Source organism: Ammospiza caudacuta, chromosome 3 (genome assembly GCF_027887145.1).
Source record: "Ammospiza caudacuta isolate bAmmCau1 chromosome 3, bAmmCau1.pri, whole genome shotgun sequence".
In the NCBI taxonomy this organism is placed as follows: domain Eukaryota; kingdom Metazoa; phylum Chordata; class Aves; order Passeriformes; family Passerellidae; genus Ammospiza; species Ammospiza caudacuta.
Window position 1 is genome coordinate 61,073,717 of NC_080595.1, and position 19,708 is coordinate 61,093,424.

At 35.8% G+C, this 19,708-nt stretch overlaps 1 protein-coding gene across 2 annotated transcripts in view; it reads left to right on the top strand.

Moving 5' to 3' along the window:
- Positions 1-19,708, top strand: part of HBS1L (HBS1 like translational GTPase) — a 57,646-nt gene that overhangs the window by 16,508 nt on the left and 21,430 nt on the right. For both annotated transcript variants that reach the window (XR_009274540.1, XM_058801411.1), the window contains exon 5: positions 15,735-15,843. Coding sequence is in view for 1 of the 2 variants with exons in the window: in XM_058801411.1 (XP_058657394.1) it covers positions 15,735-15,843 (109 nt within the window). In the remaining variant the exon portion in view is untranslated. The remainder of the gene's footprint in view (positions 1-15,734; positions 15,844-19,708) is intronic.

Sequence of the window (19,708 nt, forward strand, 5' to 3'; positions counted from 1 at the left end):
TGATACGTGTTTCTCTTTCCATGGACAAATACTTTTTTGTTTTCTGTCTTTTTTATGTTGTGATAGTGGTTACTTCTTAGTGCAAAGTGTCAGAATGCAATTATTGTGCTTTAACAGATAACATTTATCACTTTTGGTTGTGGTTAATGGACAAATGAGGTTGGGAGCCTTCAATGACTAAAACAACCTAAGCAAAACCAGACAAACTGATACTTTTGGATTTTATTTATAGGGAGAATTCCAAAGAAGAACAAACTTTCTGAAGTTTAACGGTGATGTACAATATATTTTCATTAGCTTTATATTTCCTCATGTTTTACTGCCATTTATCACATGAGGCTCTGATGCTTTGATTTTGCTGAATTGAAAATCCATTGTTTATACATGGGTAGCTGAGAAGAAATTTTTATTCCCATCTTCAGTTGGATGCGGTAACTTTTCTGTACCATTACAATTCTCAAATGCCTGCTATAGAGATGAGGACCTGTTGTACTTAATTATACTCAGATATGCTATGCATTCTGCCTGTGACAAAGAAAATGCTTTCTTTTCTCAATGGAAATGTTTGAAATCTGACATGATATATCTTAAATCATGGAAAGTAAATACGAATTTAAGACTTCCGTGTTTTGGGTAAGAAAAATATATACACAGACTTTGCGAAGTTACTGAATCTTGACACAGAGGTACTGTGTGGGTTTTAGAAAGGAAGTGGCTTATTTCAGGGGAAAATGTGTCACCAGCAATGAAAAGCTTTTTAAAATCCTTTGAAATACATTTTTGAGATTCTCCTCATACATACTGTACACCTACACTGGAAAAAGTGACACTCCAGGCTTTTTCTGAGTTTTCCTTCATGGTCCTGTAACACTAGTTTGGTTTACTTTTGTTAGGATGAAGTGTAAACCAATACAAAGTAATTTCCATAGTTGACTGTATCATGTATAAAAATTGGGTGTTTTGCTTGGAAGCTAAGAGAACTTGGATGAAACTAAAAATGATTGTGTCCTTTTTAGAACTTTGGGATTCCAGAAGAACCAGAGATCCTGGGGAAACCGTAGCTCCACTTGTTCTTACAGTGTCCTGTCTCAGTCCATTTAGGTCACAGTAAAGATCAACTAACAACCAAGAAAACTTGGTTTTCTCAGTGTCTTTAGAAGGTAAAGTGAAGAATTTACTAAATTCTCAGATGGGATTGCTGGAGTGTTGGAAATGTATGATTGGAGTCAGATTTTTTTAAAAATCCTGTTTTAAGGATGAGTGAATCACTGCTGCTGTAGTGGTATCATGTACCAATTTAAAGATTGTAAATCCTGTCTGAAGCTGTACTTCAGGTTGTACCAGAAGAGTACTCAAAGCGAGGGAATGCCATTGGGAATGCTGACATGGGAATGTTTCGCAGTTGAAAACTAGTGCATTTCAGTTCTAGAAACTAGAAAGACATCTAAACATTAGAAGTGGCATATCCAGTCCAAAATAGTGGGAGCAAAAGAAGCAGACTAAAATACATTACCTACTGGTAGAAAGGAGCTTGAGTGCTAGCAGGAAACCTGGGAAAATTCAGAAAATAAGTTAAAAAGTAAAAGCCAGGATGGTGTAAAACTGCAGGCTTTAAACACAAAATTACTTCACAATGTCTGTCTATGCTAAGGGTCTTTCACTACAAATACTGTTCCTTCCCTAGAAAATTTGTGTCAACAATGCAAACTTCATGTCTGTACAGTCTTCTGGATGTGTTTCTTCAGTTTTGTGGATGATTCAGAATTGTTACAAAGCACATTGGTTCCATAGTCTAGTGTATTAGGGCACATATATATCAGACATAACAGAAATGCCACCACTTGTGTGCCTCTATTTACACCTGAACTGTTTTCTTCTTGGGTGACAAGATATCACCCATTTTTCATCACCTCAGCTTCTATGTTCACAGCCTTTCAGTCTTCAGCAAGGACACTTAAAAATATGTGAAGTGTCAGTTTCCTCCCTTCTGTTATACTTGTGATGGTTAAAATGGCCATTAAAATGAAAACTCATGAGTCCACTGTCAGAAACTAATGCTTAAAATACCAAAAGCTTGGAAAACTAGCTGACTTTATTGTGGAAAATACTTGTGTCTGCAGAAGTTGTAATGCTATGTTGTCAAGACATGCAAGAGCTTTGACTGGTTGTTGCTTCAGTTATTTTTCTATGTTTTTTACTGCCTATACAAGCTCACCCTAAGTGGAAATTTTGTATCTAATTAATTCCAAAATATGAGTTGAAGTTATTTTGGGTACTCCTTGTTGGAGTCCCTGCTGCAACTTTTTGTGGTTTTACAATCACATTTTCCTATTTTTAATGTTTTCCTCTTCCCTATTGCTGACCCACATAAACAGGAAAATGACTAACTTTGGTTGTCCACTAGGCAAGATAATGTAACTGTGGTTGAGTTGAAAAAAAAAAAAAGGAAAAAAGTGCTACCCAAAGGTCTTTGATAAACACTTTTCAAGGCAGAAATGTGCTTTAAATTTTATGCTTTTGGTGCTATTTTTATGATAATATGTACGCAGACAAACTATTGCAAGATTATAGGTGCTAAGTGTGTGCTTACAGGTGCTACTGTAAATGTGAAGTGTAGAGAAAAACATGAAGCAATGAAGCAAGTTCGCTTCTAAGGTCATGACAGAGTGGAATGCACTGCATCAGGCTGGCAAATGAAATTTTTCTCATGTTGATCTGCGTCTGATAAGTCTTCCAAAGCTTGTCTAAAACTATAGGCTGTACTTTACTGTATTCAATTTTGCTTCTAAACTCATATAGGCAGCTTTTTATAAATAAGTTTGTGTCTCTGAACTATTTTGGCAATGGAGAATAGAGCCTCCAGTGTTCTGTTTCACATTACATCTATATATAGGTTATTTTCTAAATATGGATGTCTCTTTTTCATATTATAGTAATATTAGACTTTAATTTTTTCTAGTCTTGATTAAACAAGTTCATCTTTGATGGTGCTGGAAATCAGATAAGTTTGGCTGACACCATGTGAGTTCATAGGAAAATGTGGAATAAATAAATTTTCAGAGTAAAAATATATATAAGTATTCCAAGTAGAGATAAGTAATGCAGATAATGTAAAACATGCTGCAGTTAAAAAGAGAAAAACGTTTCTTCTGCTGAAGTGTGGTGCAATTTTTATGATGCTTTCCTAAATTTTAACACAGAACAGGTAGGGCTTTTAAAGTTGTTTTTCGTGTTTCTCAAATGTGTGCTGCTGTGCATGTCAAGTAGCTTTTTTGTACCTTGTTCACTCCAGTTTGGCCAGAATCTGTGCTCTTCCTTGCAGTGGTATCCCTGATAAATACAGGTAGAGCTTAATTCTGGAATTTTGTATTAGTTAGCCACTCAAAGGCCTACTGTCAACTAAATCACCAAATTAATGGTAGGTTCTCTAAATCCTTAGCAATGTTCAGTGTTGCATATATGATATATTCCTCAGGGAAATATGTCTTTCTGGTATATAATCTGTTGTAACTTGGTGTTTGTACAAACTGCACAGCAATGGTCCAGGAAAACTTCCTGGCCTTTCAGATAGCTTAAGATTAATCTCTAAATTTGTAGTAGTAGTTGTGTGAACTTTTTTCAGTTATATGTTTTCTGCTAGTATGTTGGTTTTGATACTGTGGAGGTTCTTTACTGCAGATAAATTAAGTACCTTTGATCAGCCTACTGCATTGATGCAACTTAAGTTTGTCTTGCAAGTTAAATTCGGAGATCTTTAACAGTTTCACACCTAGCATTCCAATATTCTTTGGATTACCAGTAAGATATTTAAATAGGAAAGAATGCTGAAGTTGTTTTTTTTTTTTTTTTTTTTTTTTTTTTTTTTTTTTTTTGTTTGGGTTTTTGTTTTTTCTTTTTATTTTTATTAGCCATTGCTTCCTTTTCATTTCTGTCCTTCCTCAAATGTACTCTATTTATGAACAGGACAAGATGACAGTGTGGTGAGCTATTTATGTTCATTTAGGGAATGAGTAGGGTGCTTTCCATTGGAATTAAAGGAAGCAGCAAAAGTAGCTGTTGAATGAAGCCTGTTGATTTTACAGTGAAGACATACAGAAAATTTCACAAAAACGAACTAGAAGAAAATGACGTGATAGTAAAGTATGACTTAGTAGTATCAAACTTCTTTATCTGAGAGTTTCTAACTCAAGCTTTGGGAATGTGGTCATCCTCTCCTGCAGACATATTTGGTTGTTACTTGTCTTTTGTTAAAGATAGCTGCTGTTGAGTAGGCTTGTGTGTGTGATAATTGAACTTTCATCTGTGTAGCACTGAGGACAAAACTGAGATTGCACTCTTTCTTTCCAAAAGGCTGGAGTTCAATTTTTAAAAGTAAACTCAGTTAATCTATTATTTAACTTTTTACAAGGTTATACATTTTCAGTAGCTGCCTAAATTTTGGATCTTAACAGATTAGTTGGAATAAGAGATTTTGGGTAAGAAATTAGTTGCAATAGCAAAAGAGGTAGGATTTTCAAGTTACAGTACCTTTGAGCTATTCTGTTTTGTAAAACTGTAAATAGCATCTCTCCTATTCTGTTGTGTTTGATGACATCTCTGGTGATTAGGAGCCTATCACCTTCTAGGTCTGGGAGTTGTGTGTTGGCACCTGTCACCAGTCAGAGGCACCTTTTCCACCATTCATGTGTATCATTAGTTAATGTAAGCTATTTATAGTACTTAGATATTTACCTTATGTAGATTTCCATTGAAAGTGAAAATTCCATTCATTGAAAATGAAAATTCCAGTTTTCTTGGGGACATAAGGGCAGGCCCTGTTCTGCTAGATTGCTTTAAAAGTAAGAGCAAATATTAGGTGTAAGATCTTGGCTCCTATTTCACTTCTTATTGTTGGGTTCACTGAGCTAACTGCCTTGCATAGAACACAGCTGCTTCTGAAGATGAGCTTAGAATGTCAGTCTTGTGTTTTACTGGGTTTATCTTCACTGGAGCCTGCCTTCCAGCATCATTACTTCCATTCTGGTTAATACTGGTTTTTCCTTGTCAGTTTCCTCAATTTATTAAAATTGCTCCTGATCAAGAAACCCAAACACTGAACATTGTCTTTTGGCAGTTTGGAAAATTACTGTGTCTAATTTACTTGGTCAAAGTAATACCTTTTAATGATTTTTATTTTGAGATTTAAAATAACACACTTTTTTTCACTGTATTAGATAGAGGTATTTTGTTGATCATGATTTCTTTTTTCTGTTATGTATCTAATTGTAGTTTTTAATATAGAGAACCATAGTACTCTTTTCTACATAGTCATATATAAAAAAATGTACTATGTTATTTATGTTTCGCAAGAAAAAAAGTTCTGGAACTTTATTAATCTTTGCTCCTTCGTATCTCTTTCCACTCTAGCAGTTTTCTCTCTTAGTGAAAGCAGCACAATGCCCTGAAGCATTCTTCTTGAGTTTGGATCTCCACTATGGCTATGGACTGTGCAATTCAGTAGGCGTTTAAGTATTTGTTGCAAAAATGCAACTTAGGTTTGCTTTGAGTTCTGGATATGAACAAATACTGAACACAAAGATGATTTTGAACTGAGGCTCACACCCAAAGCTGGTTAGTAGTTATAGTGAGATGCTTTTTAGTGGGAAGGTTGTCTCTTGCTTAAGTAGAAGAAGAAAGCCCCCCAAAACATCAAGAGTCTGAACATTTACTGTGGTGTGGGTGATACCCATATCATCCACAGTTTCTGTCAGGTATAGTAAAGACTTTGTACTTAGTTTTGCCACATCCCTGAAAAGTACCCTAACTGCTGGCTTGGGAAGATGTCTCCATCTATGTAAACTAGGAGGTGGTGGGCATGAAAAGGATGATCAAGAAGTCAGTTTCATCAAACCAAAGCAAAACCCCTTGAAATACAAACTGCTCCATATAATGTCCTTCCATCTATTCAGTTCCATTTCTGCTGGCAATCCTCTACCTCCGCTCCTACTCTCTTCCTGTAATGAAATTCTAGTAAGTACTATTTTTCCCTTTATCTTCATTATAGGTAAAGCGTTCAAAATGGGAGTATTTGGCTGACATTTTGACATTTTGTAAAATATGTAAGTAGAATATGTCTATGTCTTTTTGTCTTTTTAAGTGGAAAAAACTCACAAACTGAAAGGGGACATTTCTGCGGATTTGCTGTTTGATTGCCATAATCTTGCAAGCAGAAATGCAAAAGTCATTGTCAGTCAGTGAGTTTCTCCCTTGTACTCATGAACAACTCCTAGTTTTTTTGATTAAATACATTTGTATTTGAATTTACAGTAGGGGATGGGTGTTTGTGTGCACACAGTATTATGAGTAATTGCTGTACTGCTGGGTCTTGTTTTTTTTTTTTTTTTTTTCTTTTAAAAGACCTATACTCACTCAACCTGTTGAACACTTGCTTCTTTAAAATCACATCTTACATAAAAAGCCCCTGAACTGTTTTTTTCATTATCAAAAATTTTTGATATGTGATTAGGCTTTTGGTCTTCTGAAGCCACTCCCTCTGAAATGTGCCTTGTGCTGTGGCATTGCCTTATGCTGTATGCATTGCCAGCCCCAAAGTCATGGAGAGGATCTGGTGTGATTGTAATGTCACCAGCAGAGTGAGAGGGTTGAGAATTCACAGAACCTAAATTTAAATAAGGTTTTAGCTACTCCTGCCTACAAGTTCTCACCACACAAAATTTTTGCATTTTTCTGGACCTTAAAACTGCTAGAAATATTTACAGCTTAAACAATTGTGTAGGGCTAGTAAATACATTTTCTTCTGCAACTTTAAAAGGCTATCTCATTAAGTTTCTGGAGAAAATTTGCAGAATGGTTGTGGAAAAGTTGAACAAATGTAAGATGATTTTACTCTTTAAATACTGTCAGATTGCTTCTATGTTTTTTGTGTTCACTGTTCTTAAATTTCTGTTTCATACTGAAGTAGTTTTAGTGCATAAATAAAAGTTGTGGATCAGGAAAGCTTTCTTTTTGTAAAATGCCTTGCACTCCTTCCATACAATCAATAGGAATGCACTTGCATAAATAATGTCAGCATGTAAAGGGTATGATGCTTCTGAATTGTCTGAATGATGTGCTAATAGCACCATCCTCTGGCATTGTAACATTAGTTATGAATTAAACCTGAAATTGCTATTTGTTATTTTTGGAAATTTGATATAATTGTAATAGAATGTACATACTGTACTTTCAGTTTTACATACTCATTTTGGACCAAGGTTTAACAGAAATTCTGGTAATTTGCATGGACTCTGTGTTCTGTTCAATTAAGTGACTGGCTAAAGGGGATATCTTTTTAGGGTTATCCTGCCCATAGTGCTGACTCTGCTCTTTACATGACCATTTATGGCAGGAAGTTGCACTTCAGAAATATCAGACTGAGCTTTTTGTAAATCTCACTGAAAGACAGTTCACAGTCATTTAAGAAAAATTCGTTGAGTTAGAAAGCACCACCAACGACTTATGGTTGTGTATTTGGGGGAGAGTAAAGGTGCTGTTACCGAACAACTGTAAATATGTAATAAATTAGTTTTGCAGGAGATCGTAGCTTCAGTTATGGATTGAGAATGGGTATTGTTGGCATTGCTAGAATGCAGAGCAATACACCTCCCACAAACTGGGTTTCAGTAGTTACAGGATGAGTTGTGCTGAGTTACGGTCATGTGAAGGACTGAATTTTAGTCCATTGAACTATAAGCAGTAGGTATGAGAAATATCACAGGGACATCCTTTTGAAAAACTTGGTGGATGAGAAAGTTGCTGTTTTGATAGTTGAGTTCCTATTGGACCTTTACATGTCGGAAACATCAAAAGGAGACAGCTGATGTTTGGGTTCTCTCAAAAGGAAAACACGCACCACCCCCCAGTCTGCCCTTCTGCGCAGGAGAGCTTCGTTCTTTTACAGGGGAGGTGTTGGCTTAGTGAAACTGGAAATCTTTAGAGTTTTGCTATAGCATCACTGCCTGTCTTTCTCCTAACAGATGAACCATGAATGCAAACCAGACTAATTATCCATATTTCTGGAAAGACTGCCCCAATGGTCTACGTATAGAACTGGTCTGTGCATTTCTTTGCCATCATGTGTTGCTTAAACATAATTTCATAAAAATTGGAATGTTGATTTAAGTGTCCAAATATTAAGACATACAAGTTTAAGTTGTGAAAGTGCTGAAAGCTCCTAGTAGTAATAGACATGAGTAAAATCTTTTATATAAAAATATACACTGTTCTCTGAGGTGTGTTTCTGGCAACATTAGATATTCTAAATTACATGTACAGCATTTGATGGAATAATTGCAGTAAAGAGTCACTTGGAAAAAAAAAGTTTTAATAGGTAACATTAATTTTGTGCTGCTTGCAGACTTGACTGTGTGTAAATTAAATAAGTCCTGATGGCCAGAAAATTCTCACAGGGAGATCTTTCAGGTGAGAAGAGCAAGAGAAGGCAGCTGTAATTGACTGGTGGATTCTGTATCATCTGGCTTCATTTGGGGAGGTAGTATTGATGGCAAGAGACGTGGTGAAACTCCAGAAATTTTGGCTATGTTTCAAACAGGAAAGAAAATATGTTGTTGCCACTTCAACCTGATGTAACATACGTCTGTGTCCTTTTAATCCTCCAACTTATTCAGTTGTGTTCAGTTTTTTTGTTGAATTTGTCTTTATGCCCTAAACACAGTATTTTATTTATTTCCTAATGTCATTCCACATTTTTTATTGCAGTTCCATTTTTTTCTACTTCATAATTTCAATCTCCTTATCTAGCAGTTCCCAGTTTCCTACCTATTTTTCCAATAATTGGCCATTATTTTCCATGTTTGCTGTTTTCTGGACATACTTTGCATTTGCTTTTAGTTCTGCTCAATTTCTGCTTCCTTTGTTCATGTTTAGCTTTGCATATAACTTATCACTGCGTATATGGCCTCTTACTTTCTCCTTATACACAGTTTTTCCTCAAGGAAGGTTGTTCACTAATACTGTCGTTTTGTTTTTTTCATGCTCACTCTATCACTCTGTTTCATCTTCTCTGCTTGACTGATTTTCATTCTTCTAGTCTTCATCCGTTCTTGATAATCTGTGTGTTTTACTGCTTGCCAGTTCTCACTACATGGTTTTCTTCTCTTGCCTGCCAGTTTAGTTTGTTTTTATGATGTATCCAGGACAGATTTATGCCTCCAGTTTATTGTTGTGGTAGGAAACTATGGAGACCACAGGAGAGGTAGAATTTGAATTCAGGTGACACTGTTGTGTCCTGCCTGGACAAAAACAGTTTTAGCAGCTACATACTGAATGTTGATGAAGTGTTTCAAGAATTTAGTTTTTAAAACTTAAGCCATAAGAGCATGTGCAAACTGTTTGCTAAGGCAAAATCAAGTGGATTTTCAGAATGTGGAAAGATCACTTGGTGGATTTAGTTTATGCAAATAATACCTTCCTTAGGTGCCATTTTTAAAAAAACCTTCTGTTCTATCTTTTATCTTCCAGTTTGTTCTCCCTGTTTGGAAGTTTAAAAAAAAAAAAAAAAAAGGTCAGCTCCAGGCCCGAGCCTCACTTGAACAAATTAATTTTTGGACTGCTGATGTCAACTTGCTGAAAACTGCAAACATTGAAAGTAAAGCCAGAGAGGTGAGGAGTGCCAGCTGGCTGTAGCAAGCTGCCAGCCCTTCTGACTGTGGCTGCTGCATGTAGTGAAGCAAACTTTTCTGGAACTTCAGTTTTGGGATAGCAAGTTGTGGATCCCAGGAAACTGGTCCATGATGGACAGACTCAGGAATATCGCCACTCAAGAACCTTCTCTTCCCTCTTCTTGTATCAAACCTTAAGAACAAACAAAAAAAATTCTTGTAGTTAGGTGCAAGTGAACATTTTTATTTTCAACATTTTTCAGAGAAAATGCCTTCTCTGAGTTACATGAAAAAAAATTCATATTTACCCTCTGAAATTTTGCAGAGAAGGTAATAGTTATAACAATGAGACCAAGTTACCTGGAAAGCCCCTGACTGTGGTTTCTATTAGGAAATAACCTTTCTTTTAAAAAGAAAAAGTTCAGGGTTCTTGTTTGGAGAATTGTTTTCAGTAATATCTTTAGAGTGGCTGTGTCTCATCACTGGGTGGTGACTTAGCAAGTTGTATTTTCTATTATTTTGGACTGTTCCATTGTTTTTGGAAGTACTGTGGATGTTCAGTAGCATCCACTTGTATGTTGTAGTTTATGGTAGCATGTCATATGGTTTTCTAAAAGTGGCTGTTTTGAACCGGTTTAATTTAAGCACTAAAGTTTGCATATGGAAGGAATTCTGTAAGTTGAAGTTCTCACATCATGCAGACTTTTTTATGTACTGGTGGTACATTGTTAAGAGTCTTGGACTTCTGACAATGTTCTCAGAGTGGTGATATGTTGGTAATACTAATACACAGTACCAGTGCCACTGGTGGTAGTGTACTGCATCCCAGTGTGAACTTAACTAACTGCAAGTTATCACTGTAGCCTACAGCATTTTGTAGAGTTCATGAGTGTCAAATAATTCACTTTAATTATGAAACCAAAACAAATTATTTTCAGTAGCATATCTCTAATTTGACAAGTTTTGATATTTCTTTTATTTTTTCTATGTGCTTTGACATTTGAAGAGATAAAAAATAAAATTCTACTGTTTTTAAGGCAAATTTAAAAAAAAAAATCATGTCTTAAAACTCATGAGGTTTGTGACAAAAATAGAAAAATGTGAACAATTTGAAGTTTTTCAGGTGGGTTGTGTGACAGGATGAATTTATTAGATATTAATATAAACCCAGATATATGTGGTCAAACAGGTGATACATGGTTCTGAGCATTAAATTTTGTGTGGTTGTGTGGGTGTCTACATCTGGTTGACTCACTCGTGTGTAGTCTATATTTGAAATATTTTCACAATTACAGGGTCTTAAAATTAGTTTAAAATCATAGCAGAGCATATAGGAAGGGAAGTGTGTTATCTTGAGAGGAGCCTTGGTTATTAATTCTGCTTTTCAGACAGAACTGTTTCTCATGACATGTGCACCAAGCTCATGACATGGTGCACAAAACCAGTGCCCTGTTTTCTTTTATGTAATTGGTGGCTATTGCTGTACAATGAGCAGACAGAGGTGTAAGTGACTTGTTTGTGGTTATATAGAAAGTCTGTAGCAGAGGAAAGGATGCAAACCGTATCTTGTAGATTAGAAAGCATGGTGTTGCATGTGTGTTTTTTCTCATGGCAGTGCTGGTTTAGACAGCATTAGGAGGACCTGCTTAAGTAACTTTATTCTGTCTGTCAAGTGTCAGTTAAATGTAAGATTCTCATCCCCATTCAAAATTGAAATAGTATGCAGCTGCCTTCAAGTGCACATTCAATTTTGAAAAGAGAAGAATCAGTATAGCCATTAAAAATGTCAAAAGCATGAAAGTGAACAACAAACAGCAAGCTGCCTACAGTTAATTGGAACATAATTCCCTTGAAGGTGTGTTCCTTTGCCAGTGCTTATATACCACTAAGTAGTTGGTTTGTGAGTAGACAAGGATTTATTTAAATGGAATTGCCATCTGAAAAAGCATAAGCTCAAGACATGCCTGTCTTGACATTTGTTTTTCAAGCTGAATTCAGGCACTTGAAATGTTATGGTTCATTGTATCAGAAACAGACTTCTCTATGCAGGGGGCTAGTTGAGTGTAGAGTTTTAGTGCTAATTTACTGTTGGGTAAGAAAGACTGCTTGAGAGGAGAAGCTCCTGTGTATAGGAATTGAGAGCAGTGGCGTTTTGTTAGAGCTATTGGAAAGATATGGTCACCTGGACAAAGTGTGGATTTAAATACCCAGTGCTAGTGTGTGTTTCTCTAAATATGCCAATATCCATTTGGTATCAATGTGTCTTGAGAGAGTGGCTGTTTAGCAGATTCCTCTTTTCATTCACCTCTAAACTACCTGGGAGCAGACTACACTGTCAATCCACTCTTTCATTTACTGAAACCTTCCATACCTCCAACAGAATTAGAGAAAATATTAATTTTTATCTTCCTGTTATTTTCAGTGTTAAATATCAAAATTGATAAAAGGACTTATCAAGCCTGTTATGTTTGATAATGTAGCCAGAGTAATCTTTTGATTTGTTTGTACAGATCTTCTACAGGTACTGCTTACAACTCGTTTTAGAAAAGGAATCCAGAGAGAGTTGCTCACAGTAAAGGGAGGTGGTTGACTAAATCTATGTACTTCTACTATTTCATCTTGAACATCTAGAGAGACTGTGTTAATTTTTAAAAACTATCCCAATGTTTTACTTCCTTCTCACATATGTATTTGTCTATGTCATCATCATATTTATCAGCCTGCAGGTAATTTATTGTGCCGTCAGATTTTGGGGTTGTATTGGTAATGATTTTGAAGTTATATCAGGTGTCATTAGTAATACTTTTTGAGTAAGTCTTTAAAGACTTTTGAGTTAAGTCAGAAGACCAACTGGCAGTCACAGAAAAGTAAAAACACAGCCAAGAATAATAGATGAGGATTTTGTCAGGGTGTCATACATTCCAGTTGTATTGGAGTAATGGCAGTACAGTCTGTCTGTTCCCTTTGGAGTTAGGCTGATCCCAGTTTAATACTGAGACAAGGTTGATCAGTACACTTTGAGTTTTGTAGTAGTGTTTGACTTGTAGCTACAGTGTGCTTTAGCCTTGGTACTCTGATGTCAGTGCAGTCTAAGTACCAAATACCTCTCTGGAAGCTACTTTGCTTAAAATAGGCAAGAAGTTTGGGGTTCTGAACATTCTGAATTGTGAGAACTATCATGCTGATGAGCTTTTAAGATTTTACTTTTTTATTTTCAGTTTTAATTTTTATGATTTATAAATGTATACTATGTGTTTCTGTGGAAGGAAAATTTTTAAATTTTCCTCGTGTTATGTCAGTCAGTGCATTTACTTTTAGGGATACACTTAGATTTATTTCTTGCAATGCTTATAACAGTTGAATGTAATGAAGTATTGGGACTTCTTTTCGAGTTTGTGAAAGATATATCTGTTTTTATTTTATCTGTACTCTTGATTTAGGAAATGTATTGCCATTGAATTATCTAGGTATGTGTTTGAGAATGTCCAAGTGGCAGTAGGTATGAAGAACTTTATGAAGGCCTTCTTGGTAAAAATCTCTGTATCCTTGTAATCCTTTCCCTTCAAAGTTGATTTTCCACAGCTGCTCTTGTCCTAATCAGATTGGGATTACTGTTTCTATGTTTTTTCTGGGTTTGTAGTACACTTCAGCTGCCATAGGGTACCCTGCTTGTAGATTAAGAAGTGTTTTAAGAATTGTATCAGCTTTGTGCATTGACTTCCTTTTAGTTCCAAGGTGCAATTTAAGGATTTGCATGCAATCTGTTAAGTGCCGAATAGCTTTTGCTTTGCCTGCTAGAGCAGATAAGAATTTATCATGCAGTTTTCTCCGGTTCCCTATAGATTAGATAATGAAGTATACTTCTTTCCCAGCCTTCTGTCCTTTGTAATGAAGCCATAATTATTAATCTTTAATGGCACCTGCAATGCATAAAAGACAGACTTGGTCCTTATCTCAAATGTTCTGCTTGATTTTATTGTATGTGGTTATAAAAACATTGAAGGCTGAAAATTGTATTTGATGCTTCTATCAGTAGTGTTACTAATAATTCTTGCCTTGCCTTTTCATCTGTATGAATGTCGCCATTCTTGGATTATTTCTATGGTTTGATTTGTCTTTATATGACCCCTGGCTTCCTTGCTCCACCTCTGCTTCAGTATTTATTTATTTATGTAATTATTTATTATTGTTATTGTTAGTTATAAAACTAAAGTTTATATATAAATAAAGAACTACCCAAACTGTCAGCTTTAATGGACTATTATTTTACTTTCTCTTGTTCTTTGTGATTTTAGTTTTGTATCTTCTTTTAACTTGTAGTGTTTCCTAAGTTCTAGTTTTAAGGTTTTTTCTTCTGTCTCCATCCATTTGTTGAATATGCTAAGTCTCCTTGTACAATTTAACTTTGAGTCTGTGTCAAGCACTACAGCATTTTTTGTACAGAGTAAAGCTTAATTTTGGAATTGATTAGAGAAGATGTGTTTTGTAAGACCTTTGACTTTTGGACTAATAGATTGCAAGTTATTTTCAAGTTTTATAATACTAATGATTGTCTTTTCTTTCAACTAGTCTCATTTCAATTTAATTGTGTTATTTGTAATTATTAGTTCCTTGTAGCCAGATTTCAAACATGGTATTTTCTGAGAATTATTTCTCCTAATTTTGTTTCTTATTTGTATCTATTCATGAACCACATACTTCTTGCAGAGAGATCTGCAGGTAGCATATAAATAAATTAGTATCAGCAGGTAAGACAAATGAGGGAGATGAAGACTAAGTAATCAGATAAATAAGAATGTTTCCATCTGTATTGTGATTGTTTGCTTTTTTGGTTTGCTGTTGTAGACATGTCTGTGGTATTCTGCTTCCTTGCCTGAAATCTTCAGCAGCCTTGACCGCAGCCATTTATGTAACCTACAAACCAATTTGATCTTGTGGTTTGAAGGTGTAGCCGTTGTGCTTCAGAAGGAAGTGCAGCATTAACATAAATGAGTAAGGCCAAATGGCTCCAATAGTTCATCCTAATGTAGTGTATCTAAAATACTTGGAAGAGTAACTTGGTATTCACTTGACTAGTGATTGTCCAAATTGGTCCAATACCGAAAGAGTAGTGGCGTTTTTCTAGTTCTCAGATACACTTGTAGGTAAAGCGTGTTTAGAAATTGCAGCTTAATTCTGAATTTGGATTAGTTTTTTGCTTTGTCATGTGTGTAACATCCTTCAGAACACAATGTGCAGCAGCTGTCACAAATGCTGTAATACAGGAAGTATTTTTCCTTGAAGGAAGAAGGGATCCTAAAATAATAAGGGAACTGTGCAAATAAAATGTCTAATTTACTTCTTTTATATAAACCCCTCCTCTGCAGAGTAAATAATTTATCTTTTTTTTACAGCTTGATAAGAAACTAATAGTGCTATTAGTTATGCAACTAGTTTCACAAAACTAAGAATGAACTTTAATTGTGTTTTCATTTAAGTTATGGTAAAAGTTAATACCTGTAAGTAATTAAGTTGCTCAATTCTGGTAATTGCTTCTAAATAACCTTGAAATTAGCTAGCTTTGGAGTATTGCTTGGCTTCTTGAGTGTAATTCAGTACGAGACAACTCTGCTTTCAAGTTTCGGGGAAGGCTTTGCAGCCCACACATAGCTGGTGCTGCTGCTAGCATTCTCTGAGTTGGGCATATTTTTTTGCTTTACAGTGTTAGCAATATTAAGGTAAAAGAAAAACTCTAAAGAAGAATTAATCCAATCATCTACTGAGCAGCTGCAAACTCTTTCTTTATCTCGTGTTGCATGAAATGCTTCTGGCACCCTGCAGAGCTGCTTCTAGTAAAGCTCTTGCATAGTGTAGGTGTCATGTGAATGCTTGGAGATAGAGGTGAGATTTTCACAATAGATCTAACTGTAGATAATATGATTAATTATGTAATATGTGCACATAAGACACTGAAATGTGAGTGTTGGTCACAAAGGACTGGTATTGTTGGGTTGGAGAGAAGTAATGGAACTTGTTGAACTTTAATACCTGTTAGTCACAACCTTAAGTTCAAACTTACTTTTTGTCTATTACTAGGAAAAACAAGGGATTCCCAGTCACCCAGAATGGAATCTGAAATTGTGCCAAAAATTGCCAAAATGACAGTGTCTGGAAAGAAACAATCTATGGGATTTGAAGTTCCATGGTAAGCCAAGCCCTCATACATCAAGGTACATCAGCAGCTCTTCTTTCAGACTGATGCACCTGTAGCAAGTTTTCTTATTTTTTTTTCTATTTTTCACAGCAGTTTTAGTGTCACTCTTCAGAACTAACCATCTCAGCTTCTTGTTTGACTCAGAATTACTTTCAGAAGATGGTACCTCACGTTTTGAGTTTAACAAATCCTTTCACTATGAATAGTGCATAGAGATATCAGGTAGTCAGATTATTTAAACATCCGCTTCATAGAATACTGAACTTTCTTGGTGTTCGTTTATTTTAAATTTAGTTCTCTAAGTGGAATTATGAAATCAATAAATCTTAACTGTAATTGCTTGTTCTTCAAAGGAAGTCATGTATTTAAGAATAGTTGATGGGTAAAACAATCACTTATGGCTAAACCATGCCTTCCTCTGCAGCTTTTATTAACTTTAACAGGTGTCCAGGGTACAACTGTTGTAGAGTTTGGTCCTACTTGTGCTATAGCTAAATTAGTGCTTCTAATTTTATCCTGACTTGGAACTGTTAAGGGGGATGTCTCATGAGAGCAAGAAGACAGACATCTGAATCAGAGTCTACCTACAGTAATAGCCAGCAGTGAATAGTTAAAGAAATATACAAGAACAGGGCATGTATGTTGGGAATATGGTGCATGACATATCATGGTGTAGTGTTCTGTGGTTCCCCACAAATTTTACTTTTATTTGGTTTTGTCTATTTCTATTAAGAATGGTTAATGTATTTTTCTTACTTAGGTACCCTTATTCTGTTTTGAGCCCATCTTACAATAGCTATCTAATCTGTGGCAAGAAATGCCACAGTTCATCCTGAGGTCAAAAAATTCTCAAGTGTTAAGTGTCAACATCGCAACCTCATCCTGCAGTGTTTGTAATTCTGATCTGGAAAGCATTCTTGGAAGTAAGAGGGCAACATAGTCTTTATCTTACAGCATCTTGTGCATGTTTGATAATGGAGTGGAAAGCAAGCAATTTCATCTGCTTAAGCACATTTAATACAAGGTGTGAACCTGATGTCATTATTTGTTTATGCTACCAAATATCATTGCTAAAAGACATCACCTTCATTTAATCTCCTTAGATGCAATAAGCTCCAAATGAAAAATTTCTGGGACTTTCAAAATATTTTGTCTGTACTGTTTGAGAATTGCAATATATAGAGGAAGCATAATTTTTTTTTCACTTGCTGTCTACTAATCAGTGGCTCTGGGTTTGACAACTGGACTCATGAAGTTCCAGGTACCTTCATCTCTTTTGTTCTTATTAAAATTCTTGGAAGTTGAAGTTTTTCATGGGGACTTCTATGTAGTAATTTCATTTGGATAGAAGTTTAGAAAAATAAAGGAATATTAAGTGAGTGAAGAAGTTCTGCTAGCTAATTCTATGTAGTTGTGATTGATTTTTTTTTCTTTTAATCTCTAATAATGGCTGTTTAAAATGTTTCTTTCTAAAAAAGAGCAAGTACAGAATTCTGTATCTCTGATACTTAACATCTATGCCTGTTCCACAGGGAAGGAGGAGATAAGAATGCTTCCTCATCTGAGACTTAAGTAATCCTTGGATAGGCTAGTGATGACTCAGTCTCTGATGAAAGGTGGTTGTCTCCAACATGGTTCTCAGCCATTCTGCTTCTTTTCAGGGCCACTGACATAGTTTGTATCATGCTTCCTTATAGTTCAGTGGCAGAAAAAAGATTAAGCCTTCAGGACTTGTGGGTAAATCCTCTAGAAGCATCTTTAATAATGCCCTTGTGAGACCCCATCTGGAGTGCTGCATTCAGTTCTGGGGTTTTCAGCACAGGAAAGACATGGACCTGTTGGAGTGCGCCCTGAGGAGGCCACCAAGATTATTAGAGGGATGAAGCACCTCTCCTGTGAAGACAGCCTGAGAAAGCTGGTGTTGTTCATCCTGAAGAAGGGAATGCTTTGGAGTGACCTCAGTGCAGCTTTCCAGTAGCTAAAGGAGGTGTATAAGAAAGATGGGGACAGACACTTCAGGAGGGCTTGTTCTGTCAGGGCAAAGGATATAATGGTTCTAGACTGCAAGAGAGTCTAGATCGTATGTAAGGAAGTTTTTTACAGTGAGGATGTTAAAACACTGGAACAGATTTCCCAAAGAGGTGGTGGATGCTCCACTATGGAAACTTTCAAAATCACACTGGACCAGGCTCTGAGCAACCTGATCTAGTTGAAGATGTCCCTGCTCATTGCAGGGGGGTTGAACTAGATAACCTTAAAAGGCCCGTTCTAACCTAAACTATTCTGTCATTCTGTGATTGTGAAGATGGTTTTTAATTCATCTCAGTGGTACTGCTGAAATACTAATTGAAAACAAACTTCTATTTACTGTTGAGATTGGATATACTTAAGGTGTTTAGCTTTAAGTGGGAGGAATAGGTAAGAAGTGGAATGATTTATAAAAGAGCAAGAGATTTGGAGCACAGCCAATCAATGAATATGGAAGAAGATACAATTTAAATGGTAAAGTTGCCTGCATGTCTTAAAGACCCCTTCTTCAAGGAGTCTGATGAGGGCCTCCTTTCTTTTGTCTAACAGACTGCTGTGGAGGCACTGCCAAGGCTATGACATTGACTTTATAGAAGCAGAGAATCATCTATTTCTAAACATGAAAAACAAAACATGAACTTCCACCTCAATGTATTAGGGTTAGTTTTTTTCTTCTGCAGTTACCTTCTGGATTAATGGCAGGATAAGGATAACCTGTTGAGCAACAGAAAGAGTCTGTGTTTATTAACACCTAAGAAAAACTTGTTCCTTTGACCCTTTTTATAAATTCTTTATGTTCTTGTCTCATAGTTAATTTACTGCAGAGTGTTTATAATAATACAGCTTTTTAAAAGTATATAGTTTGTCACTGACCAAAAGCACCAGTATGAATTATTCAAAGCATTCTAAATTAATCTTAAAACATCTGTAACTCTGCCCCCTACTTTTACTCCAAAATATTTGTATGGTGCTGGTGCAGATACCAGTAGAAGGAAATTGTATTGTACATATGAACAAGTTTTTGTTGTTACCTATATGGGATCTTACAGGTAATTTTGGGACCATGTTTTTAAAAGCAGCAGCCTTGCATTAGCAAAAAAACCCCATTCTTTGACTAACTATTCAGACTATGATTCAGTCTTGTTTTGAGGTGTAACCTCATATTGATCAGTTAATCTTATTTGGAATGGATGGGTTGTTAGATGCCATTCATTGCTTTGAGCATTGATTGCCTTTGTTGCTGGACATTCTTAGTGGAATTGTCTGCAGAAAATGGAGTTTGCTGGTAAACTGATGCTCTAGCAAAGCTGTTTACTGGGCTTTTTCTTTCTGTTAAGTAATAAAGGAAGCCAGAAGAAGTTGTGACCAAAAAAGGGTGGATCATTTTAACTAGTCTGACCAATATTTTGTAATTAATAATTTTGAAAGGGGAAATAAATGTAGACATTTCTGTAATGACTGTAAGTACTCCAAAAGAGTCGGTTGTGTAAAAATAATTCACCCAGCATCGAGACTAGAAGATGAAAATAATGTTTAAAAGCTAAATTCTGAGGAGTTAATATTGAGCAGATGAGCTTTCAAGTTCCTCTTTGAATGTGTGGTGGTGTGAACCTTTCAATACTTGTGGGAGATTGAATGCCTTCTAACATGTCTTATAACAACATATGTTGTATTTATTAATATTCCCCAGAAAACAGTAATGTAACCATAACATTTTATTCAGTTTACTGTTATGATGCTTGTTGGCAAGACAGCATAGGAAATTTCTGGCCTGGCAGTTTTAATTTTGACTAAATGTTGGTCCCTGCCACCTTTGGTTTCTCTGCTG